At 40.4% G+C, this 26,335-nt stretch overlaps 2 protein-coding genes and 1 long non-coding RNA gene across 18 annotated transcripts in view; 1 reads left to right on the forward strand and 2 right to left on the reverse strand.

Annotated features, from left to right (window-relative positions):
* Positions 1 to 14,121, reverse strand: part of CSGALNACT2 (chondroitin sulfate N-acetylgalactosaminyltransferase 2) — a 45,662-nt gene extending 31,541 nt beyond the window's left edge. For 8 of the 14 annotated variants that reach the window (XR_008292348.1, XM_015069054.3, XM_015069051.3 and 5 more), the window contains exon 1: positions 13,951 to 14,119. The gene's annotated coding sequence lies outside the window, so the exon portion shown is untranslated. Of the gene's footprint in view, positions 1 to 13,950 lie in introns of all 14 variants that reach the window. The other 6 variants (XR_008292347.1, XM_027062586.2, XM_053207734.1 and 3 more) reach the window with 4 other exon arrangements.
* An 87-nt stretch (positions 14,122 to 14,208) lies between these two features.
* On the forward strand, positions 14,209 to 19,905 carry LOC113600109 (uncharacterized). 2 transcript variants are annotated; one of them, XR_008292059.1, is made up of 3 exons: positions 14,210 to 14,259; positions 14,920 to 15,131; positions 19,255 to 19,905. It is a non-coding gene; the product is annotated as an uncharacterized LOC113600109 (long non-coding RNA). The 2 variants fall into 2 exon arrangements; XR_003421064.1 differs by lacking the exon at positions 14,920 to 15,131 and having other exon boundaries at positions 14,209 to 14,259.
* Positions 19,906 to 20,265: 360 nt separating this feature from the next.
* RET (ret proto-oncogene) overlaps positions 20,266 to 26,335 on the reverse strand; it is a 54,751-nt gene continuing 48,681 nt past the window's right edge. The window contains exons 19-20 of one of the 2 annotated variants that reach the window (XM_027062594.2): positions 26,105 to 26,252; positions 20,266 to 24,755 (exon numbers count right to left, since the gene is read on the reverse strand). In XM_027062594.2, the coding sequence (XP_026918395.1) occupies positions 24,598 to 24,755; positions 26,105 to 26,252 (306 nt within the window). In that variant the 3' untranslated portion in view covers positions 20,266 to 24,597. Of the gene's footprint in view, positions 24,756 to 25,342; positions 26,253 to 26,335 lie in introns of those variants that run through there. The other variant, XM_053207108.1, reaches the window with a different exon arrangement.

A 26,335-nucleotide genomic window follows, 5' to 3' on the forward strand; every position in this document is an offset into this window, starting at 1 on the left:
TAAATGATATTAGTCAGTCACAGAAAGACAAATATCATAGGACTTCATGCATATGTGGAATTTAAGATACAAAACAGATGAACATAAGGGAAGGGAAGCAAAAATAATATAAAAACAGGGAGGGGGACAAAACCTAAGAGACTCTTAAATACAGAGAACAAACTGAGGGCTGCTGGAGGGATTCTGGGTGAGGGGATGAGCTAAATGGGCAAGGGGCATTAGGGAGGACACTTGTTGGGACGAGCACTGGGTGTTATATGTAGGGGATGAATCACTGGATTCTACTCCTGAAATCATTATTGCACTATATGCTAAAAAATGTGGATGTAAATTAAAAATAATAATAATAATAAAACAAAAAAATAAAATAATGTTGATATTATCTTCATTTTGGCTAAGAACAATAAATGCAGAAATGAAAGGTTTAAATAAAGGTTCTATAAAATTATTACATGGTAGCATTAAAAAACCAAGGTCTTTCCCCCCTTCAAGCAAAATACAGGTTTTGAGATATCTTACATGCCTATTTACAGTTAAATCTCTTACAGTTGAAATGAAAGAAAAGTTGCTGTAATTACTTTAGAATATAAATGTTATTTGCATAGCTCTGTGGTTAAAAATAAAAGATACCAAATTAAAGTCTTACCTGCCTAGTCTGTGAAGGAAACTCTTTAGCCAAACTCTCAACTAGATTATAAAAACTTTAAATATGTTAAGTATGTTGGAGAAAACATCCATTTTCTGGCTGTTACAGCTTGATTGCCCTCATTCTATGTGTTTATATCATAAACAAGGTTCATTCATAACCCAGAGTTAATCCCAAGCAACCTTCTATGAACAAACAGCAAACAGTTAAATGTTGTGAGGGGAGAATGGACACTATGGAGATAGGAAAATGAGCTGTTCAAAATATGTAATACAAAATAAAAAATCTCAGGGTTAAAAAGAAACCTTAGGAGCCATCAATTCTTATTCTTTAAAAACACATTAAAGAGACTTCCTAGATGAAACAACAAGGACAGATTTACTCTTGTACTTGGGACAATAAAAAATCAAACAATAAAATCCAGAACCCGCCCCTCCCAATATAAAACAATGTTTTTCAAGATACTGAACACTGGGTAACAAAGGGCAGTGATCCTTGGAGAAACAAAAAATAAACGATTGCCCAGCTTACTGCCTTAGTTTCCAGGTCATAACACAGGGAGTCCCCTCTAAGCAGGGACCAGTTGACTTGTTGAGTTGATGAGAGGGAGCCAACAGGCTGAGAAGACCAAGGCTGCTAGCGTGAAAGGATATAGTACCAGAAGAGAGAGTTGCACAGAGAGAGAACTCCAGAGATCTGAGGAGGACACCCTTTGGGTATTCAGCAGAGCACTGACCAGTGCAGGCATATAAAAGAAACTAACTGAAGCTAAAAAAAAAAAAAAAAATTAGAGGACACAGATCTCAGCATTCATACTGGGCCAGGAATAATGTGCATGTTCCCACCAGACAGACTGGAAAACCTCAAAATACATGGGACATTGGGTAGAGTACTCAAAAAGGTCTTGCCTCAGTCATGGGAAAAAACTAACTCTAGACTAAACATGGCTCTGGTCTTGCCTAACAAATCTTAAAAGCAAGACCTGAAAGGATCAAATTGTTTTCAAGTAACTGCACAACAAGCCTCAAAAATATTTATAGGAATATAAAAATATCTAGCACCCAGCAAAATAAAATTCACAATGTCTGACATCCAAACAAAAATGACCAGGCATACACAGAAAAAAAAAATATATAACCCATAATGAGAATAATCAATGATTGAAAATGTTTTAGAACTGACAGATGCTACCCCAATGTTTATAGCAGCGCTACTGACAATAATCAAAGTATGGAAAGAGCCCAAATGTCTTTCGATAATGACTAAAGAAGATGTGGTACATATATACAATGAAGTATTACTCAGCAATCAAAAAGAATGAAATCTTGCCATTTGCAACAAAGTGGATGGAACTAGAGTGTATTATGCCAAGCAAAATTAGAGAAAAACAAATATCATATGACTTAACTCATATGTGGAATTTAAGATACAAAACAGATGAACATAAGGGAAGAGAAGCAAAAATAATATAAAAACAGGGTAGGGGGGGACAAAACATGAGACGCTTTTTTTTTTTTAATGTTTATTTATTTTTGTGAGACAGAGAGACAGAATGTGAGGAGGGGCAGAGAGAGAGGGAGACACAGAATTCAAAGCAGGCTCCAAGCTCTGAGCTGTCACCGCAGAGCCTGATACGGGGTTTGAACTCATGAACTACGAGATCATGACCTGAGCTGAAGTCGGAAGCTGAACCGACTGGGCCACCCAGGCAGCCCAAACACGAGAGACTCTTACATGTAGAGAACTAACTGAGGGTTGCTGGAGGGATTTGGGGTGGCGGGATGGGCTAAATGGGCAAGGGACATTAGGGAGGACACTTGCTGGGATGAGCACTGGGTGTTATATGTAGGGGATGAATCACTGGATTCTACTCCTGAAATCATTATTGCACTATATGGTAACTAATTTGGATGTAAATTATTCATAGAAAAGAACGTTAGGGAGCACCTGGGTGGCTCAGTTGGTTGAGTGTCCAACTCTATTGACAATAATAGAGTTATTATTATTACTGAAATTGACAATAATAGAGTCATTATTATTACTAAAACTCTAGTAGGTTTCAGCTCTGGTCACAATCTCCCAGTCATGGGATTGAGCCCCTGCTTCAGGCTCTGTGCTGATATGAAGCCTGCTTGCAATCTGCCCCTCCCCTGCTCGTGCACAAGCTTGCTCTCTCTCTCAAAATAAATAAATAAGCATTATAAAAAAGAGAAAAGGATATTAAAATGGCTGCAACTGTATTTAAAAAGATATTCATGTTCAAAAAACTAAACAGAGACACAAAGGACATAAAAACATCCAAACTGAACTTTAGGAGATAAAAACTTCAATGTCTGAGATGAAAAATACATTGAATGGAATTAGTGGTAGATATTTCAGTGCAAAATATTAACAAATTGAAGACACTGTAATAGAAATTATGTAAAATACAGAAGGAAAAGAGAATGAAAAGCATTAACAGAGCACCCAGAAAGCTGTGTGACAGCTTCAAGCAGTCTAGTATATATGTAATTAGAGTCTCTAAAGAAGTGAGAGGGGGGTGAGGAGAAATATTTAAAGAAATAAAGCTGAAAGTTTTCCAAATTTGATGAAAACTATTAACACAGATCCAAGAAGCTCAACGATTACCAAACACAAAAGCCATAAAGAAAACTAAAGCCAGGCACACGATAATCAAATTGCTCAAATTCTATGATAAATAGAAAATCCTGAAAGTGGCCAGAAAAAAAACACACACCACATACAAGAAACAAAGGGAGTGGAGCATTATCTTTAAAGAACTGAAAGGAAAAATATGTCAACCTACAATTCTATACACACAAAAAGTGTCTGTCAAGAACAAAGGCCAGTAATTCTTTAGACATTAAAAAGCTAAAAGAATTCATCCCCATCAGACCTGCACTACAAGTCCTTTAGGCAGAAGTAAAATAATACCAGATGGAAATATGAATCTATACAAAGCATGAAGAAAGTAGAAATGTTAACAACATGGATATAAGTTTCAAATTATTTAAATCCCTTTAAAATATAAAGACACAAACCACTGAATCTGACTTAGGAAGAAATAGTAAATATTAACAGACCTATGAGACCAAATTAATAATCAAAGACTACCCACAAAGAAAAGTCCAGGCACAGATGTCTTCAATAGCAGATTCTACCAACCATTTGTAAGAATTAATATCGATTCTTCACAAGCTGTTCCAAAAAATAAAACACACTTTCCAAAGCATTCTATAAGACCAGTATTACTTTGATACCAAAATCATATAAAAACATCAAAAGAAAACTAGATACCAATATTCCTTAATGATAGAGACACAAAAATCCTCAACCAAACTTTAGTACTCTGAATCCATCAACACATTAAAAAGTATTATATAACATGACCAAGGGAGATTTATCACAGAAATGCAAGATTGGTTTATCATCTAAAAGTCAATTAATTTAATATACCATATCAATAAAGGACAAACCCCGCACAATCATGTCAATAGACAAAGAAAAAGCATTTGATAAAATCCTGCACCTCTGATAAAACTACTTAACAAACTAAGAATATAAGGAAACTTCCTTGACCTGATAAAGGGCAGATACAAAAAAGCTAACACACAGCTAACTTCACATTTAATGGTGAAAGACTACATGCTTCCCTCTAAGATCAGGAATAAGACAAGGATGTCTGCTCTCATCACTTCTTTTTAACACAGTATTGGAACAGGTTCTAGCCAGGGAAGTTATGCAAGAAAATGAAATAAAATGACATCTAGATTGGAAAAGATTGCACATGATATGATCTTGTATATAGAAAATCTTAAGGAATTCACTAAAAATCTATTATAACTAATAAATAAGTTTAGTCAGTTTGCAGGATACAAGATCAATACATAAAAATCAATTGTATTTCTATATACCAGCACTGAAAATTTGAAAATGAAATTAAGAAAACAATCTGATATATACCAAAAAGAATAAAATGTTCAGGAATAATTTTAACAAGTATAAGACTTGTGTTCTGAAAACTACAAAACATTGTTGAAAGAAATTAAAGAAGATTTAAATAAATGGAAAGACACCTATGCTCATGGATGGGAAGACCTAATGTTATTAAGACAGCAATATTCTCCAAATCGATTTACAGATTCAACATGATCCTCTTCAGAATCCAGCTGACGTTACAGAAATTGACAAGCTAATCCTAGAATTCACATAGAAATTCAAGGAACCCAGGATAGCCAAAACAGTCTAGAGAAAGAAGAGCGAAACTGGAGGACTCACACTTCCCCATTTCAAAACTTACTTCTAGATAGTGTGGTACTAGGACAGGCATAGACATATAGATCAATAGGATTTAGGGTCCAGAAATAAACCACATTAATTGATTTCAACAAGGTGGAAAGGTAATTCAATGCAGAAAGAAGTCTTTTCAATAAATGGTGCTAGGACAACTGGATATTCACATGTAAAAGAATGAAACTGGGCTCCTACCTCACACTATATTCAAAAATTAACTCCAAGTGGGTCAGAGATCTAAATGTAAGAGTTAAAAACATAAAGCTGTTAGAAAACCTAAGTATAAATCTCTGTGGCTTTTAGGCAATGATTTGTTAGATACGACACCAAAAGAGCAAAGACAAAATAAATAAATTGGACTTCATTAAAATTAAAAACTTTTGTACTGCAAAGGATATCACTGAGAAAGTGAAAAGACAATTACAGAATGGGAGAAAATATTTGTAAATCATATACCTGATAGGGGTCTGTGTCTAGAATATGTAAAGAACTCTTATCACTCAGTATCAAAAGGATAAATAACACAATGGGCAAAAGATCTAACTAGACATTTCTCTAAAAAGATTAAGAATGGCCTATAAACACATGAGAAGATGGCTCAACATTATTAGCCAATAGGGAACACATATCAAAACTACAAAGAGATAACTACTTCACATCCACTAGGATATAATTCAAAATGAATTACAGATGAATGAAAAACCCAAAACTATAAAAGTAGAAGCACAGGAGGAAATCTTTGTCACCTTAAGTTATTATGCAAAGATTTCTTTGATAAAACAGTAATAGCATAACTGAAAAACTGGACTTTGTCAAAATATGTTAATTTGTGCTCTTTGGAAGATGCTGTTAAGAGAATGAAAAGACAAGTCACTGATCTGAAGAAAATAGGTGCAAAGCATATTTCTGACAAAGGACTTGCGTTCAGAATACATACTTAACCACTATCAAAATGCAGTAATAACAAAACAAACACAACTCAATTAAAACTTGGCAAAATATTTGAGCAAACACTTTATATAAGAACATGAAAAAAATGTTCAACACCCTTAGTCATTAGGGAAATGCAAATTCAAACCACGATGAGATACCATTACATAGAATGGCTAATTTTAGAATGGCTAAAATTAAAAAGACTGATGTGCTGGTGACAATGTGGAGGAACCAGAACTTTCATATACTGCTGGTAGGAATGTAAGACGGTTTTACACAGTTTCCTAACAAGTTAAACATAAGCCTATCATGATTGCGTCTTTTCATTCTTAGATATTTATCTGAGAGAAATGAAAGCATATGTTCATACAAAGATTTGTACACAAATGCTCATGGCAGCTTTATATGTAACAACCAAAAACTAGAAACAACTCAAATGTTTATCAACAAATGAATGGATAAACAAACTGTGGTAGAGCCATACTGATACATGTATCATCACCGGTGAATCTCAGTGATTATTCTCAGTGACAGAAGCTCAACAATGAGAGTGTATATTCTATTTATATACAATTCTAGAAAATGTAAGGTAATGTGTAGTGACAGAGAGCAGATGAATCAGTGATTACTGGGACCAGGGGTGGGTTGGGGAAGTGGTAATAGTAAGCAATTATAAAAGAGCACAAGGAAACTTTTGGGAGTGACAGATACGGTCTATCATTTTGACTTGTGGTGATGATTTCACAGGTATATACATATGTTCAAATTATCAAATTGTATACTTTAAATATGCATAGTTTATCATATGTCAATTATACTTCAGTGAAGCTATTTTTAAAAAAATCAGATTTAGTTTGAGTAGTAGCATCAAAGAGGCATTTTTAAGAAAACTCCATTTTGTTCATTAAGAAGACAAGCATGAAGGTTTGCTGACTACCAGCTTGGACTTAAAAATAAGAGGGGTGCCTGGCTGGCTCAGTCAGTGGAGCATGCAACTCTTGGTTTCAGGGTTTTAAGTTTGAGCCCCACGTTGGGTGTAGAGATTACTTAAAAAATTAAAAATCTTAAAAAAACACAACAACAAAAAAACAAAAACAAAAATAAGCAAAACCTGCTCTCCAAAAAAAGTAGAACTCATATTACCTTCAAGGTCTCATTACATCTTCCTATTTGCCTTCTGATTCTGAGACAAAAGAAGATTGCTAAACATAGTTCATTCTGTGGCACTGATCCCTACATAATAACACTATGGCCTTTAAGCAATTTCTACTCAATCTTTTGATTCTATAATTTTGTAGTACTAATACATATTTCATACATAATTTCCATGATACTTACACTGTAATGTTTGCATTTAGAATAACCTACTGCCTTTTGCAAAATACAAACAATTCATTTGAATCTATTTACTTTAAAAGTTCTATTCTGGGGGTGCCTGGATGGATCAGTTGGTTAAGTGTCCAAGTCTTGGTTTTGGCTCAGGTCACAAACTCACAGTTCGTGGGTTTGAGCCCCATGTTGGGTTCTGTGCTGACAGAATGGAGCCTGCTTGGGATTTCTCTCTCTGCCCTTCCCCAGCTTGCTCTCTCTCAAAAAAATAAATTAACATAAAAATAATTAAAAATTCTCAATTCTGAAGATAAAAACAGAGAGGGAGGCAAACCATAAGAGACTCTTTAATACAGAGAACAAATTGAGGGCTGCTGGAGGCGTGTTTGTTGGATGGGTTATTGGGCTAAATGGGTGATAGGCATTAAGGAGGGCATTTGTTGGGATGAACACTGGGTGTTATATGTAGGGGATGAATCACTAAATTCTACTCCTGAAACCATTATTACACTGTATGTTAATTTGGCTTTAAATAAAAATTTTTTAAAAAGTTCTATTCTGTATAATCTTCTTGAATTTCTGTATAATGTCTTACTAAAGTCTTCAAAAACTAAATTTGTAATTTTTAGTTCATTTTTTACACAACAAAAAGCCAAAACATTATTTGGAAAACATAAGCACTGTCAGAAAAAAACAAACTAAAACATTATGAAGTATAAATATTTGTAAGGGAAGGAATTAGAATCTTTTATTCCTTGAGCAATTTATGAGTTACAGTGATACACGGATTCTTTAACATGTCAATGAATAAGTGGTTTGTATTTAGAAATAAAAGTACTGATCACCAGAAGGTAGTGCTCATTCAACAAATATTTGAGTACCAGGGTGCCTGGGTGACTCAGTCAGTTAAGTGTCCGACTTCAGCTCAGGTCATGATCTCATGGTTTGTGGGTTCAAGCCCTGTGTCAGGCTCTGTGCTGACAGCTCGGAGCCTGCTTTGGATTCTGTGTGTGTGTGTCTCTCTCTCTCTCTCTGCCCTTCTGCTGTTAGTGTTCTGTCTAACTCAAAAATGTCTGTTAAAAATGAATGTCTGTCTCTGTCACTCAAAAATTAATAAACACATTAAAAAAATATTTGAGTACCTATTGTGTGTTAGGCACTGCAATGGACTGAATGTTTCTCTCAGACACTCTTATGTTGAAATCCTAACCCCCAATGTGTTACATATAAGGGGGTAAAAGGCCTTTGGGAGGTTAACTAGGGGTCATGAGGGTACAGCCCTCTTTAATGGGATTAGTGCTCTTATAAAAGAGATCCCAAAGAGCAATTAATGTAGCCCTCTTTCTGCCATCTGAAGAAACAAGTTGGCAGTCCATAATCCAGAAGAGGGCCCTCACCAGAACTCAACTATAACTGGTACCCTGATCTCAGATTAAGAAAAATAAATTAAGCCAGTCTATGGTACTTTGTTATAGCTACCCAAACTGACTAAGACAGACACTGTATTGGGTGCTAAGAACAAATAATACCAGAATAATCATTCTGACAAGTGTTTCTGGGGAAAACTATACTCAAGGTACCCAGATTTCAGCAAAACAAATGGCAGCAATACTAATGCTATCATTACAGGTAAAACAGAAGAATGTGCCAAAAGCAGCCTGTGGCACAGTAAAAACAACTCAAAAAGTCAAGTGTAATAGCTACTTAATAGCTGTGTAATCTTGGACATAATACTTAACCTATATGGCCTTCATCTATAAAATAATTTGTTTGGATGGCCAAGGTTCCTTCCAAGATGTTTCAATTCCTTTGATTAAAGATAAATTAAAAATAGACACACACACACACCTTATTTTTGGAAGGACAAATTTGACTTACGCCTTTTAATCCAGCAATTCACAATTCCACTTTTAAGATTTTTAAGACTTCATACTACAGAAATACTAGCATATAGTCACATGCATAAGATGTTTACTACTGCTACATATAACAGCAAAATAAAAGTAACTTGAAGTCTATCAATAAGAGAGGATAAATAAACTGCAGACATTTATACAACAGAGCATTTAAAAGGAATGAGGTAGATCTAGATGTGTTGACATAGATAATACCTATAAAGTAATATCTTGTCTGCACAATAGGTTTGGGAGCCAGATGGCCTAAATTCATACATCTGCTCTATCCCTTTCTAATTCTTTATTATAGATAAATTCTTCAATCTCTACAAGCTTCAGTTTTCTCATCTGTTAAGTGGGAATAATTATAGAACCTACTTGCAGTGTTATTGTAACAGTCAAGTAAAACATGACAAGCAAGCATTAAGTGCTCAGTAAGTGTTGGGTGTTATTTCCCTTGTGCAAAGTTTTCTTTTGTTCCTGTTGTTAATGGAGTCAAATCTATCAGTCTTTTCCTGCATGACTTCTCGATTTTAGCTTCTGTACTGGAAATAATCCTAATATAAAACTTATTTTCTCAAATAACCATTTCTTATCATTTATTAAACAATCCATGCTCTTGTCACTAATTTGAAATTTCACTTTTATCATAAGCACAATTCCTTATACATATGGAGGTCTATTTCTGGCTTTAAACCAGGGATTAACAAACATTTCAGGTAAAGGGCCATGTAGTACCTCTGCCTTGCAGCACAAAAGCAGCCACAGAAAATGTGCAAATGAATGAGCATAGTTGTATTCCAACGGATACTGAAATGTGAACTTCCTATAATTTTCATGTCACAAAATATTCTTCTTTTAGGTTTTTTTCCCCCCCAAGCACTTAAAAATATAAAAGTCACTCTTATGTCACAGGTAATACTAAAACAGGTTCCCAGTCACATTTGGCAACTTGTGCTCTAAACCTTTACATTTGTATACACTCCTAGAATTTTTTTCTATTTCTAAAATTCTACAAAATAAATACATGTGAGAAAAAAGTTAAACATGATATAAGGTCATACAGTGAAACCTCTGCCTTCTATCTCAGAGGCCCAGGTCCCTTCTTCAGTTTTTGTGTATCCTTCCAAACCTACTGCCACTATTAAACATCCCAGCATAAACAGCCTTATATATACATGACCTCCCACGTATTATTTCACCCACAGGATAAATCTCTGAAAACAGGACTGCTAGGTTAAAATTCCTTAAAGTATTCATTTCAGCATGTAATTGGTCAGTTTCTATAGCCTTTCCTTGCTCAGGATAAGCCTTTCAGCATGGCTTTATCTATATCTCACCTTCCCAATCAACTTTTAAAATTATGTTAAATATTTGCTCCAGATTACAGACTTTAAACTATAACTACTCTGGTCCATTAATCCTTCCTTAGCATTCCATTATAGTTCTTAGCTTATCGTTATCAATGTCTTGGAGTTAAGAAATAAGTTATACTATTTTCTTTGGTCACTGTTTCTTGAATTCCATATCTATTTTTCTTGGATTAATTTTTCACTTGATAGAGTACATCTTGGGGTATTCCTAGTGGGTATGGGTGAAAATGACTTTATTTTGCTCCCACCTTTTTTTTTTTTTTAATTTATTTGAGAGACAGAGAAAATGCAAGTGGGTGGGGGGAGGGGCAGAGAGAGAGGGGATGGGGAGAATCTCAAGCAGGCTCTGTGTTGTTAGCGCAGAACCCAACATGGGGCCTGAACTCGAGAAACTGAGATCATGACCTGGGCCAAAATCAAAAGTTGGACACTCAACTGAGTCACCCAGGTGCTCCAATTATGCTCTCACTTTGAATGACAGGTTGGTTGGTGAGAAGTTTCTGAGTCTCAAATATGTCTCATGAACACTATTTATGTTAGATATTATGTTATATTAGACATCAGATATTATGTTAGATAACCACGTCCCAAATTAGAAGTCTGATCACACATCTGATTTTCACTCCTTTATAGATAACCATATATTTCTCTTTGGAAGCTTATGAGACTGTATATTTATTTATCCATGAAGCTCATAAATTTCATTGGAATGTATCTAGGCGTGCCTATCAACACTCGTTTAAGACACTCAGTTTGTCTAGTCCATTCATAAACTCAGATACTTCTACTAAGACAAATTTCTTTGTTTCCTTCCCTTCTTTCCTTGACATAGTATTTTATTTCCATTCTACCGTAAGGTAAGAATGGGAAATCTGGCATCTATTGTCAATTGCGAGGGGAGGAGAATGGGGGAATAGGAGTTGTTAGCACAGCCAGAAACCCTCAACCTGTGCCACATCTTTCTACAAGCTCTCTGAAAAGGTTATACTTACTGATCATCCCCACAACACAGATGAAATGTAAGGTGTAAGAAGGAAGGGCTGATTTACATTTGCTGGTACTTTGTCTCCTGATAACATTTTTCTGTTTGGCTCTGGATGACCAAGATACTGCCTGGATACTTCTACCCTCACAATCTCTGTGGTTATTTCTCCTCTTCTAATTTCTATTCCTTCCTGGAATTGCTGTTAGATGTGCACTGACTCTTTTGGATCTATTTTCCATGTCATAGCTATTTTTCCTTCTTTCTATGTTTTACTATTCAAGAACTGATTGCTTGTTTTCAGGGCAGCCTGTTCAATAAGCATGGTACCCTCCCAAATCTGAGCATACTAATATTAATTTTAAAGTATTCTTCTATTTCTTCTATCAATTCTATTGCTTCAGGTCTCGTCCTTGTTATTTGTTCAGTCTGGGGCACCTCTCACATGCCACAGATTTCTGTTGTCTGTCCCCTGATATGAATGTCTCTGATTTAAATGTTTCTGTTTCTGATATAAATGTATCAGCATCTCAGTAAACATGGAAATCACTGTACTCCTACAGTAAATTCGTACTTGTAAATAACCCTGGAATTCAATTTTACATTTACACCTAGTACTTGTATAGTATGACAACAATGTTAAGTTTACTGACTTGCAATCCCATGATTCTTCAATCCATTTTTAGTCATATCCTTTTGGTGTTTCGTTTCCCCTAACAACCACCAATTTGAGTAACACTGTTCTTACCTAAGCGTTATGCAATAAGCTTCAGGGACACCAGCTCTATCTAGCAGACTTCTCTAACAGATAGTTAAATAAGTAATGACAGTCTGGGAGAAGATTGTCAGAGGTGTACAAGTCAAAAAATAAATAACCATAGGGTAATGAATCACTTAAGTCTTGAACTCATAATAGTTTTGCTTTTTACCAATCTTGAATGTTATATAAATTAAAATAACAAATTCTACTGAAAAAGAAAAGAAAGAGTCCAGGTTGGTTAAAACAATTTTCTGCCTACCTTATGACAGTTACTCCACAGCTGACAGAAATGCACACAGGTGTGTGTTCACCAAGAACATTTACAAGAATGTTCCATAGCATTCCCCAAAATACGTAATAACAAAAATTGGAAACACAAATATTCATCAACAAAAGAACAGTCATATAGCCATACAATGGAATATTAAACAGCAATAAAAAAAAGAATGAACTACTGATACATGGAACATCATGGGTGAATCTCACAAGCAACGTGCTCAGCATTCTGCGTGAATCCATTAACATCGAGCCCAAAATAGACAAACGTAAGACCTGATGACAGAAATCAGAATACTGATGGGGGGGGGGGGGAACAGGAAAACTTGGACGAAGCAGAGGGAAACTCCTGGGATGATGGAAACGTTCTATAACTTGATCTAGCCTGTGGTTATACAAGTTAATAAATCTATAAAAATCCACTGAGCTGTACAATAAAGATTTATGAACTTGATGACTTCATATGTATTTTATACCTCAATAAAAAAGTTAAGAAAGAATTGTAATTTCCGAACCGTTGGGAACCAAAACGGTGTGTACTGATGTCAAAATGTCCTAAGCCATAGATACTGGACACCCGACATCCTTCTTAACATTCTTTCAGTCACAAGACAGTTTTAAACAAATGGTATCAGAATAACAATACAAAATGAAGGTCACCATTCTCAGTCATACAATACTTGGTTTCCCACCTCCAAGTTTGGAAGTACCGTTCTGATGCGACCTTTAAAGACAACATGAATTCCACCAGGAATGAAGGCCCAGCTCCTGAGAACCTTCAATGAGGCTAAACGTCCACACACTGCATATAAATCTCCAGAGCAGGCTGAAGGATAAAAGCTTAAGATTTATAACCAATGTTTCCTCCTGTCATCATAAAAGCATCACTACTGCCTTTACAAATGATTCCTCAGCAAGCTGTTCAGCAATAGTGCAATTTTCCAGATGCAGCCTGAAAATGCCAGAAGCTCCCTGTCCTGTAGTCCCCGCGGCCCCACTAATTCCGACACAAATGTGCATCTTTTAAAGGCGCCTCGTGTCTGGCAGAAACTGCGAGGGGCTGCAGCTGGAGAATACTACTTTAACGCAATAAAGGGGTAACAGCGGACTGCAAAGTTACGCACTGAGAGAGGCAGAGGCGGGGGTGAGTTACAGCTTAAAAAAAAAAAAAGTGACAAAAATAAAACACACCCAAACCAACGGTCTCTGACAGCACCGTTCTCAACAGAAAACTCAAACCGCTCCGAAAAACTGTGGCTTTTCCTGACACCGCAGCGGTCTCCGGAGGGCTTCTCCAGGAGGCGACCCCACCCGGACAGGGCCCCCCCCGGAGGGCTCGTCGGAGAAGCGACCCGACCCGCACAGGAGGGATCCACAGCCCTCGGCCCGCGCCCCGGCACCACTCGGGCCCTAGTCGCGAGAGCCGCGCGGGCAGGCAAGGCCGGGTGGGGCCGGGTACTCACCGCGCTCCTCAGTCCTCGCAAGGCGACCGCCGCCCAGCCGCCTTCCCCCCGGCCGCGGGTATACTCCGGCGGCGCCCGGCAGACAGGGGTGCAGCCACCTCACAGCCCACCGCACGCCTCTGCGCCGACAACCGCCACTTCCGGCGCGCGTGAGGAAATGAGGCTGCAGCTGCGGCTTGCGCCCGCCCAGCCCCGCCCCGCCCACGCCCAACACCGACCACGCCCAACACCGACAGCCCCGCCTTGGCCCCGCCCACTCCCCCACCCGCCCCCAGTGTCAGGCACCGGAAGCTCAGTAACTGGCATACGGTACTGATTCATCGATTATCTGTTTCAAGTATGTGTGTGTGTAGCTCCAAAAACGATTTGTGGAGACCAGGAGAGTGCCTCAGGCAGAAAACCGTTCTTCCTGGAGCAAGCGTCTGCAGGGACAGGAGTACCAACTCTGGCGGACCGCTGACTTTGCCAGAGGGAGGAACTCAGCGGAGGATGGCAGCGCTGTCCTGTCGGGGACCCCTGTCCTGGGAGCCCAAAGGGGGCGATGAGTGCCTTTGTGGGCACTGAGCTAAGGACTGACAGGTCGCCAGAAGTGTCCGAGCATCCTAGCAGGTACTGGGCTGTGCGTGAGGCCCCAGGGAGGAAGTCCTGAGCTGCCGCTGGACCTTTAGCCATTCCATTTCTTTGAACCTGGGTTTCCTTATATGTGAAACGAAGGGTTTGAGGTAGACATTCTGGAAGACGGCTTGAGATCTGACATTGTATGATTTAGTGAGTGGAAAAAAAGAAAGCCCTCCCTAACACCCCCTCCACTCAACTGCTTATTTTAGGGACATCCCCAAGGCACTTTCTCCTGCCCTGGAGAGCAGTGGCCTGAGCAGGGGAGGGGATGTCAGAGAGCACCGGCACCTGCCTGTGTCTGGAAAGGCAGCTCTGGGGGCTGCCTCTCACCAGATTCTGCTTTCCTTACAGGGCTACCTTGGCAGGTTACCATACTTAGCCTCTCTAAGCCTGTTTCCTCAGCGGTGTTGTAGGGATAGTAACAACAGCACATACTTCCTAAGGTTGTTGTGAGGGTTAAATGCAGTTTTGTATTTGAAGTGTTTGGCACTGTGCCTGGCAGATGGCAGGCAGTCGGAGTTCACTGTCACCATTAAGCACATTAGTTAGAGCAGAAGACTGAGGTGAAGTCTGAGATGCACCCTGTAGAAGCGGCACTGCTGGGAGGATCTGCTCCTAATCACAGCTGTCTTCCTTTGATGATGGTTATTGGGACGTCTTTACCACAGGTGTTCTCCTCAGCTATGTCTTGTGGGAAATTCCACCAGTAAGAGAGTCTGAATAGCCCGTTTCTAAGCCAGGCTTGCTGAATGTGCAACTTCTTCCTAATTTCAAGGTGTCATTACTCATGTTATTTTTTTTTCTCGTATCACTTGTGAGCAACTGTAAACATTTATAGTTTTAACACTCCTGGGGCACCTGGGCGGCTCAGTCGGTTAAGTGTCCGACTTCGCCTCAGGTCAAGATCTCTCAGTTCGTTAGTTCAAGCCCCGTGTTGGGCTCTGTGCTGACAGCTCAGAAGCAGCTGGAGCCTGCTTCGGATTCTGTGTCTCCCTCTCTCTCTGCTCCTCCCCAACTCATGCTCTGTCTCTCTCTCTCAAAAATAAATAAACATTAACATTCCTTCCTCCTAACCTGGTCCAAGAGTAAATAATTCATCTAGTCATAGATTCCACGGGTCTGTGACCTTCTGAAGATAAGGACCATGTCTTTTTCATCCACCAGTACTTTACGCATAGTAAGGGTAATGTTCAATAAATGTGAATTGAATTGATTAAAATAAGAACACACAAGGATCTCTCCCTTATCCAGAATCTCTGCCACTTGACAAGCCCTTCCGGCAGGTGGCACGAATGATTAACTTTGCTGTCATGAAATTAAGTTTTCTATCTGGATGCCTAGTTATGCTCTAGTATGGCAATCAGCCTTGTGGGAGTCTACTTAGTGTAAATTAGTTATCTAGTGTTTAAACCTGCCATGAGCGTTTGTCCTGTAAGTCTGAGGACCCAACTTGGGAGTGTGAATGCAAAGGCAAAGTATTCCGTCTTGGGAGAATTAGAGAGTGGATCCACAGCACTGGTGGATTTAAGAGGATAAGACAGAAATTCTTTAAATGCTTAAAGTGTTACTTCAAGTAAACATAAATGTCAGGCCACTGAATGGTCAGGGGATTATGTTACCAGGCTGGCAGCTTTGAAGTTCTCAATCCAAGTTCACTACATGTTCTTAGTTAAGATGCTATAATCAGCCTGTACTTGAAATTCCTGCTGATGGCCCTTAGGCATTCCGCAGAAAAAGGAGTATCTGGACCTTGTACTCTAGCCTCATATCCAGTAATGGCAAATGCTTAGGCTGTTCCTTATGTTGTCCCTAGACACTTTAAATTGGCCAAGGCTATCTGTCTCCTAGGGCAGGGGCAGCACCCCTAAGCCAGGCAAGGGGCCTGACCCCATTATAGGTGCTCACTGCATACCCATGGATATGTGAATGAATGAATGAATGAATGAATGAATGAATGAATGAATAATAGTAAAATCTACAGCTCTAACTTTCCTCTACTTGGTGTCAAAGTAACAGCAAGGGAAGTCTATACTTTCACTCACCAGATGCAAAACAGGCTCATTTCCTAATGTGCTGCAATGCACAGTAAAACCACTCCCCTCCATGTTAAATCTTCCATTCTTTGTCTACTTCCACTAGCCTTATTAGTGCTGGCCTTTCTTTTTTATAGCATTTGTTTTTCTTCCTTTATCCTATACTTTCCTTACTGATCATGCTGTGTAGCCACGTCTGGCACAGGCTGAGGGTGCACTCAGCAGCAGGTGGTTTTCCCACTGCTCCCTCCGTTTTAATCCCTCAAATCCTCTTGACATCCTTGTGGAGTAGGTTATGGTCCTCAGTTTACCATGGAGAAGACAGAAACTCCAAGAGGAAACTGCAGAGGCTCTTCCAGCACAGGACCTGACATGAAATGGAAGCAATGGGGTTAGGGTTAACTAGTTGTCACTTCTCGTAAACTGTTATTTGAATCCTGCATTAGAACAGTTGTTTTTAAAATAATTGAGATTCTGCCATCAATGGGTTTAAATTGTTAGTGTTTTATTATTTTTTAAATTGCTACATCAGATATTAAATGTGTCTAATTTAAATTTGGAGAGAAAATAATGCATAATTCAAATTCTTTGGCAGATAATGGGTGATCTACTGAGCCGCATAAAATAAGTAGTTCCATTGAGAAAAATACTAAAGTACAGTTGTGGTACATTTATACCAGAAGAATATAGTGTCCCTCCCCCAAATATCCGATCTGAGGCTTCTTTTTTAACTATAAAGCTTTCCCACTCCACTAAGCCTGCTTTTGAGCTCCTGCCAGATGAGAGTGATGGAGGCTGACTCCTTTGCTGTAGCAAACTCTCGATAGCCTTTTCCTGTTTTCATTTGGGCCATCTTTGTTTCCAGTTTTCCTAGTGGCTCCACCAAGGTATGGTCTTCACTGCTTGTTGCCTTCCATCAAGTGTGGTATCCACAGAAGCTCCTTGCGCCTTGTGTTTCTTGGTTTATCAAGTCTACAAGGATATGGTAAATTGGCATTGGGTCTGACCTCTGCTTGCTTTGCTTTGCTTTGCACTGAGTTCTTTGGCTATTTATTCTCAGTGTGGCAATCTGGTTTTTGTTACTGATTTCCATTCGTTTGGCATCTTTGATGGAATCAGTCCGTTCCTTTCATCCCTTTTTGCCGTCTTTTGTGTTACTATTTTGTGTCCTAAGAGTAAATGACCATTTTTCCAGAATGCAGTCTGTTGTTTAGGGCATGATCCATGTAGAAGGGGGAAACCATTCTCTTGTGATAGACTAAAAACTACTCAAATCAATGGTAGATCCCTGACAAAATGGCATTTGGGAGGATTTAAAGGTTTAACTAGATTTTGCAGACTATCGGTGCTGATTTTTTCTGTAATTTTGACACTTTTTAAGGAACTATATGTTCTTAGTAAGAGAGTCTCTCTTCTGGGAGCCCAAACATGGACAGGCTTTCTGGAACCTGAAGGTAGTTCCCCAATGGCCTCCTTTCCTAGACATCCCAAACAGCAGAAAGCCCTTTTGTCTATTTGTGCATGAGCAATTTGGACAAGCCCTTGGAGTTTCATGGGAACTATCCAAAAGCCATCACTTACTATAGCCTTCCCTTGACACGCTGTAAAGATGTCTCTCCCTAGTGTTAGGACAAGTGTTCTGCTGCAAAATTTGCTGATGCTTCTGCTGAGCTAGTTCCAGGCTCTTCGCTTGACCTCATGATTCTTCCTGAATTAAAGCCATTACTATTGACTGAGAACACAGCACTTTTCAGGCAGCCGATTAACCTCTTATGAAATTCTATTACTCTCTCCCTCTCAGGTACTACTCACCACTACAACCCCCCAAATCCTGGCACTCTCCTTCTTCTCAGAAGAAGGGGAGCCTTGTGATGATTTTGCCTCAGATAATTTGGGAGCACTCTGCACCTCCCTCAGATTTACTACAGTCTCATGTTGAGAACCCTGAGCTAATCCTGTTTGTTGATAGATCATTCTCAACGCTAGACGTTATCAAGCAGCATATACTATCATTAATCAAAGGTCTCCTTTAGAATATAGTCCTGTACCTGAGGTAAAAGCAGTCTAAATGGCAGAACTTATTGCATTTACTAGAGCTTGTTAACTAGCCAATGACTAGGGAGTGAACATATATACAGATAGGAAATATGCTTTTGGAGTGCTACATGACTTTGGGTTGCTAGAACCTCCACAAAAATGGAGAGCAAATTAAGCAACTTTTAGATACACTCTACTTACCACAGAGGTGGCTATTATGAAGTCTGAGAATGAGGCAAAAAAAGAGAATGTTGAGCTAAAGAAAATGCTGTAGCAGATCATGATACCAAACAGTTACATTTCTCCCTGAAACCACTCATAGGGCACAAATGGATTACTACCTTACAACAACACTGGAGGAGAAACTGTAAAGAGACAGTGGCATTGTTCTAAATTTCATGTAGGTTCGTCATGGTGTGTGCCATTCCTAGTACTGTACTTGGATCAGTGACACAGGGAAGGTGGGATAGGCTATACAATGCCTTAAAGAGCAAAAGCTACTTGCTCTGTAAGGTTGACTCTCATGACCTGTGTGGGATTTATTCTTGGCCTGGACTAGGGTTGTGGATTCAAAGCATCTTACAGGGGTTATTGATTGTTCTTGTTTTTGTCATAGTGGTCGTGATACTGGTCCACTGCATTCTATCCAGGGCCTGAAATGCTTCTGCACAGACACTTCCTCGTCAGATGGAACAACATGATGGAACCCATCATGTACAACAGAAAGGCCGAGAAGACCTCATGATACAGTTGGCCATGGAGATGACTGGATGATCAGTCTCAAAGTGGTGAAGATCTGGATTTCTAGGCTTCCCTAAATTGGTCAATCTCTCACAAGCAAGAAAATGACCAGAGAGGCGGACGGAGAGACTGAACATGCAGACAATGATCAGACCACATATAAACTGAGAAACTCTGACCCACACCTGTGCAGCAACCAGCCCGGAATGGTCAGGGCTTGGTCAATGACTGCCCGTTTCCCTATCTTTTACTCCTATTTCTGAATCAGGACCAACCAGAGAAAGCCAGTTATGTTCCCAAAACGAATCGCATGAGATTCCTGGCTTCCAGATAGCCTACCTCCAGTTTTCCCATGCCAACAACCTCCAATCACGACACGCCTGAGGCCTCTCTCCATCACCCCCTTTTCTACTATAAAGCTTTTCCCTCCTCTGCCTGCCTTTGAGTTTCTGTCAAAAGCTAGTGCTGGTGGTCGACTCCCTTACTATATAGCAAGTTCAGAGTAAATAACCTCTGCTTGTTCTCATTTGGATGGTCTTATTTCTACGAAACTAAAGATTATAGATAATTAGACTTCTCTTAAAAAATACAATTTTCAATCACTATCTTATGACACACCAGAATCCTGGCCGCCTGTGTGTCACTCCTTTTCCTAAAAATCACATCTGATGATCTTTCCTTTCCACACGCTTACAAAGCCCCTCAAACCCTTGGCATGTTCCTGGCCCGCTGTGGCCACAGAGTCTCCAGGAACATTTTGAAGCTATTTATTTATTTATTTATTTATTTATATATTTAAGTTTATTTATTTATTTTGAGAGAGATAGTGACAGTGTGGGGGGGGCGGGGCAGAGAGCAAGGAGAGAGAGAGAATCCCAAGCTAGCTCTGTGCTGACAGCGCAGAGCCCGACATGGGCTTGAACTCACGAATCTGTGATCATAACCTGAGCCAAAACCAAGAGTCCGATGCTTAACCGATTGGAGCCACCCAGGTGCCCCTCAAGCTCTTTAAAACCCTCAAGAGGCACAAACTATGAAGCAAGTCATAGGCTCTTGGTGAGCGAAGCCTCTGAGGACAGGGCTGTGATACAGGCACTGTGTGTCCTCCGGGCAAAGTCCTTTGCCTCAGGTAGTAAGAGGCAGCCTCATATTCATCCTTCTGCCGAGAGCAGCCAAAAAGCATATGGTTTACTCTGGTATTGTTTACAAAGTTGACCAAGATAAATAAAAACAGGGATGCTTAAAATGAAGCCTCACGTTTTTATTCAAGCAATTGACAGTTTTCATGGTATTATCTGTGTATGAATATCAAAATGATTTTTCTCAAAAAAATATTTTTTTAGTTTTAGAATGCACTTACTGTCCTTACCTTGCCTGCTTATGCTAACTTTGAACTTGAATTGCTCAGTATCCTCTGAAAGGATGCAGGATTATGGTACCTCCTGGGGTCACAGTGGCTGTGGTGGTCTCGGGTCGCGACTCCTTCGGCGCTGCCTGGCCCAGTTCCCCGTGACACTGATGTTCCTGCAGCCACACGTCCCTGCAGATGGCTTCCCTGTCGCGACTCTGGGCCCGGGCTCCCGCTGAGAGATGTTGCTTGGCCAGGTCCTGTGATTTAGCACATCCCAGAAACCTCTGCAAAAAATATCCCCTCGCTTGACACAGCAATCAAAACCTGAGTTGCAAAGATTAACCGTGATGTCTTTTGGGCATCGATAGTGTGTTCCTCTTTAAACTCTGGATGTGATGCTTATTCTTCCTGCTGTCACACTGCCACCCATCCAGCCTCAACTTCAGACCTGCCCCAAACTGAAAAACTCTCTACATACAGGTTCTGGTTTTTTCACAATGTCTGCTAAGAATGTGTCACGTGAATCCCTAACACGGTTCTAACAAGGCCATTGAGGCTGCTGCCTGGGAAGAGACGAGGACACAGCAGGTGGCCTCAGCAGAAAGGGGTGTTTTCTGTACACATGAGGGCGACAGCAGGGGATAAGTTCTGTGCCTATCTCCACACTGAAGATATGAGGCATTCCCAGCACCCCCTACCGTTGCACATGCCCTTCAGACCCACACTATGTCTTTCCGGGGCCACAGAGGTAAGGGCTTCTCAGGCACCTCCTAGAACTACCCTAAATACCACCTGCTAAGTATCCTACAAGTCAATATGCTCAAAGGAGGAGAGGAAACCATTCACTGGGGAAAAAATGCTTTATTTCTACTGGGGGAAATTATGTTTTACCTTAGAATTTTCTTTTATATGTGAAGTATTTGTCCGGACCCCATTCTCAGACATTATATTCAGCTAAATTTCCACCCAAATAAGCTGGCCTTGTGGTGGGAAAGCATCCTTTGTGGAAGACAGTGGAGAAATGGGACTTTTAAAGACAAATAAACCAAACACACACACACACAAACACTCCTGATGGAAGTTCAATGCTCTTGAAAAAGGGGTTTTTAGTATTTTTAGTATGAGATTTTCTCGGCATACGTTTCTAAACATTCAGAGAGAAAGGCTGTAGCAAATAACTGACCCTAGAAATTATATTTATTTCCAAGCCCTGTGGCCAGATTGAAGGAGGACACCAAGAGCAGACATGGGTGCTGAGGGCCAGGAGCTACAGCTCCGAGGGCCAGGGACAGCCTGTGTATGCGCACATGTGCACACACACGAGGGAAATGACACAGGTCCTCGCCATCTAGCACACGATACAACCAGAAATCAGATTTATGTTGGTAACAACATGTGATTATCAACTGACCCGCCTGCTCCTTGCCAGGCCTTGGAGGAGGAGCTCAGAGCATGCCTCCACGACCCAACAGGAAGACATAAACAGAAGCACTTAGTGTTTAAAGCTTCATGGTGGTTCAGGACAAATTTTTCCCTCTGACTAATGGACCTTCACTTATGGCTATGCATTTTACATCCTCTCTCCTACAACTGCCCAACTGCAGTTTCAAGAAATAAGCCATAGAAAAACTGCCAGAAAGCCACAAATACCTGAACTAGACTGGCTGCTACTCTATTTTAGGGAAGGAAACATAAAGGAAGGAATTTCCTGAATGGCAGAGTTAGAGGAGTTTTAACTGTTGCCATAAACGGGCCTCATCACATACATAATGGGTGAGACAAGTCAATAAATACAACAGATTTCCCTGTGATACTTCAATCCTTATATTGAAACTTCAAAATCAGAAACCTGAGGTTTCCAACTGGGAAGTTAAAAAGAGAAAAGAAGTTTACACATTTTATGACACACAATTTTATTTACATAACTGAAATTATGTTCTTAGTCACCTTGATTACAAAAGCAAATTAACATGGTATGGTTTAATAACCTTTCATAAATAGATTTTACAAACTTTAATAACTGACAGATTGCTACTTACAGCCAGTAATATTTAATACTTAGTAACTTCTGTGTATATGTATATGAAAATTGTCTGATAGGACCAGTAAATATGAATGCTGTTAAAACTCAGGAATAGACAATTAGATTATTGGTCAAGAGTTAATTCCCCATCACTGGGTCAGCCAGTTTGACCTGGAGTTCTCACCCTGCCAAGAACAAACCTACTGTGGCAACTCGCACTTATTGGGAAGGTATTTTTAATTAGGTGAGAGAGTTTCTCCTTATTTTTGCATTGCTAAGACTATCATTAAGCACATCTGAAAACCGAAAGTTTACCACAACTAGGTATTTGTAACAGAATTCATCACAGTGCATCTAAAAAACGGCCTAAACTAAAGCCATGTTCCATCTCCAGTAAGTGTTTTTCCAGCGCTCTCTCTGGGTGTGTGTACACACACATACACATACACACACATCATGAGGCTCTGATACATACTCATCCAAGCCTTCTTGGCCACAAAAATGCCCCCATTTCATTGCTTTTGTGAAATGCCTGTAGGATACAGTATTTGGATGAGGCTACTGTCAATCTTTCACAGTGCTTGAAGTCTGAAGACCAGGCAGTGTGTTGGTAACCGACCCTCTCCTGCAAAGTTACAGACAGAAGAGCTGTCGGGGACTTCCCGAAAGCCGCCTCCACAAGATGGGAGGGGCACTGAGTGTCTGTGACCACAAACAAGCAGTGAAGAATGACAAGAAGCTTATGAGTCATGGTCAGAATCTAATAAACAAAAACGTCTTGCTATATAGCAGCACTGAGTTACAAACACAGAATGAATGGATACACGTACCTTTTCACACAAGCTCTATGAGAGCCAAAACATTGTCTTTTCCACATCAGAACTGTGATCAGAAGGGTAGCAATCCTCGGTCACTGTCAACGTTACTTCTAACAGAACTAGCAGAACTGTCCCTTTTAAACTGTGCACTAACCCCACCCACTCCTAATGTGCGAGATGAGGCACCGCTTTCTGGCACTGGACGGATGCGGCACCCTGGGGGCTGGCAGGGGTGGGATTCATGGCAGCCGAGTCTCGGCTGTTAGCAATCCCAGGACGGGAGGCCACTCCACTCAGACGCCCTCTTCTTCATTCTGTTCTCGCCAGAAGGTAGTGATCACTCAGTGATGGGAACAACAGTGAAGTGTCCAGCGAGCCCTGTCCTCTCACACCGCCTATCTACATAGCAAATATGGCATCAAATCTATTGTGCTAAATTGAAGAATCCATTTAACTCATGATAAAAATCAAATGTCTTCCTAAGAAAAGGTTACACGATTAAAAACAAAAACCAAAAAACAAACCGCTCCCAGGATCTCAAATGCTGAGCTGAGGCCTGTCCCAAGGTCCCCTTGTCCCCTCCAGCCCTGGCCAAGGGTTCGATACCACGATAGGGCCTTGCTGGGCTTCTTGTTCTGAACAAGGATGTGTCATTTGGGCCAGTTTTTTTTTTTTTTTTTTTTTCCTGCTGCCTTTTTTGGTGTGTGTGCTTCATGTTTAAATCGTGTTGCCTTGTTTGCTGGCAACAAGAAAAATCAAACCACTCAGGTAGTGAGTGAGGGACCCACACGTCTGAGCACAGGGTGTGGTGGTCACTGATGAACACAGACCAACACAGAGCACTGCCAAGGGCTGGAGAGGAAGGAATACCTAAAGGCTGGACTCAGAACTCTGGTCCAGTACGCTACGTCTGCCAGGAGGGAAAATCACCAGCCAGTGTGAAGTGCACAAAGGAGGGGCCGGCAGACTTTCTGTTCTCGGCATGTTTCTTCCCCTTGTGAGTCCATTACCTTTCACAAAGAAATGTTAACTATCAAATGCGTCCATTAATTGTGCCGCTGAGGGTGAAACCATCCAGTTAGCATATACACTATCATTTGCATATCTTGGACACACAGTGTTAGTGCCATCAGCTCTCGTGAGTGGTACAGGACTCTCTTCAGGCCAGTTCGGGTCTGACATGCCTAAAAATGAAAACAGATCATTTGCTCTGCACTGAAGAACCAAAACTTCATGTGCAGACAGTAAGGCCTTGGCAAAACTCCCTTTGAGGTTCAAACCAAACTTTCTGGTTTTCTGTGCCAATTACATGAATGGTTTTGTGCTCCGGGTTTCCAAAACACTGTCATATTTGGGGGGAAATATCACGTGCTCTCTTGGTAACTGTAACTTAACAGAAACTCCCAATTTTGACTTTTATAAGCTTCGAACTCCCAAATCTGATATAAATATTTGTTGACCTGTTTAAGTCTTTTTCTAAGGCAGCATAAAGCATTGCTGAATTAAAGGGCTCACTGCAGTGGGAAGCTTCTATAAAAAGTTTTCTAATGTAAAGAAGCCTACTCGTCTTCCATCCAAACCCACCACGGAGGAGAGAATCTTCCAAATCAAGGGTGCGCACGGGCGAGCCCCACAGCGTCGACAAGACAATGGTGTGTGGCACCAGACCCAAAGCCAGCAAGGAATCAGTGACTCAGGAGGCATGCAAAAGGAACAATCTCGGCTGAAAACTGCTTGACACTCCAAGATTTAAAAGCAATCAATGATCAAGTTAGGAAACAGAAAAAATTTTCAAGTATTTAATCAAAGACAAAAGAAGGAGTTTTGGCAAGAACCATATTTACTGTCCATTGCAAGACCACAGCACCACAGACTATGTTCTTTCGAAAGCATTTGCTCCAGCTTGTAGCACTGACTTCGTAAGTGACAACTGTCATGACGGTGTGTAACGCAAAGGATGTGAAAACAGCAGTCTTCATGTGTCCTCCCTGATGGTGGGCATGTGGGCTGGGCTGAGCTCCCTAGTACGGAGTGGCCTCCCAAGAGCCACCTGCCCACCCAGATGGGTTCTGGGAGTGACCACAGGCTGTGCCCTCAGTGCAGGTGGGGTGGTGCCGGCTCCTCCTGTCTGAATGAAATGCCTCCCCAGATTGGGTAAATTTATCCCAGTAGTTAAATTAGAAGTACTATGACTTGATGCATACCCACCCAGAAATGACTTGTTTATCATTTTCTCAATATCCCCTGAGAATTCTGCCCAGCTCTTTCTTTTCTATTATCATAAGTTGCTAGGCAGTGTGGTAAGTATACTTATTTTCACATCCTTTAAAAAAAAAAAAAAACACACACACACGGTTTCAAAAATGCCTGAATGTAAACGGATGCAAAGTCAGACATTTACAAATAAAAAGGTTCAGAGAGAACTTTGGTTTCATTCAGACCAGAAACACTCTTAAAAAGCATTACAGAGATTAAGGATAGTGCAGAGAGGAACGATGTTGCTAGAATCTAGTAAATGCATGTGAAATTCTACCATAGAGTTTGTTTTCAATCCACGTGGAGGGGAGGGCTCGAGGGAGGGGAGCATTATTACAGTCCACCAGGGGCGTCTCCTCCTCCGAGAGGCCGTCGTCATAAAGCAGGGAGTCGGATGGGGTGGAGGCAGCCAGGTCCAAGTAGTCCTGGAAGACAGAGATAGTTGGTCATCCCAGCGTGGGTCACCACATGGCCCCTGCTCCTCTCCTCCCAAAGGCAGACTCACTGG

The sequence above is a fragment of the Acinonyx jubatus genome, chromosome D2 (genome assembly GCF_027475565.1).
Source record: "Acinonyx jubatus isolate Ajub_Pintada_27869175 chromosome D2, VMU_Ajub_asm_v1.0, whole genome shotgun sequence".
NCBI classification, from domain to species: Eukaryota; Metazoa; Chordata; class Mammalia; order Carnivora; family Felidae; genus Acinonyx; species Acinonyx jubatus.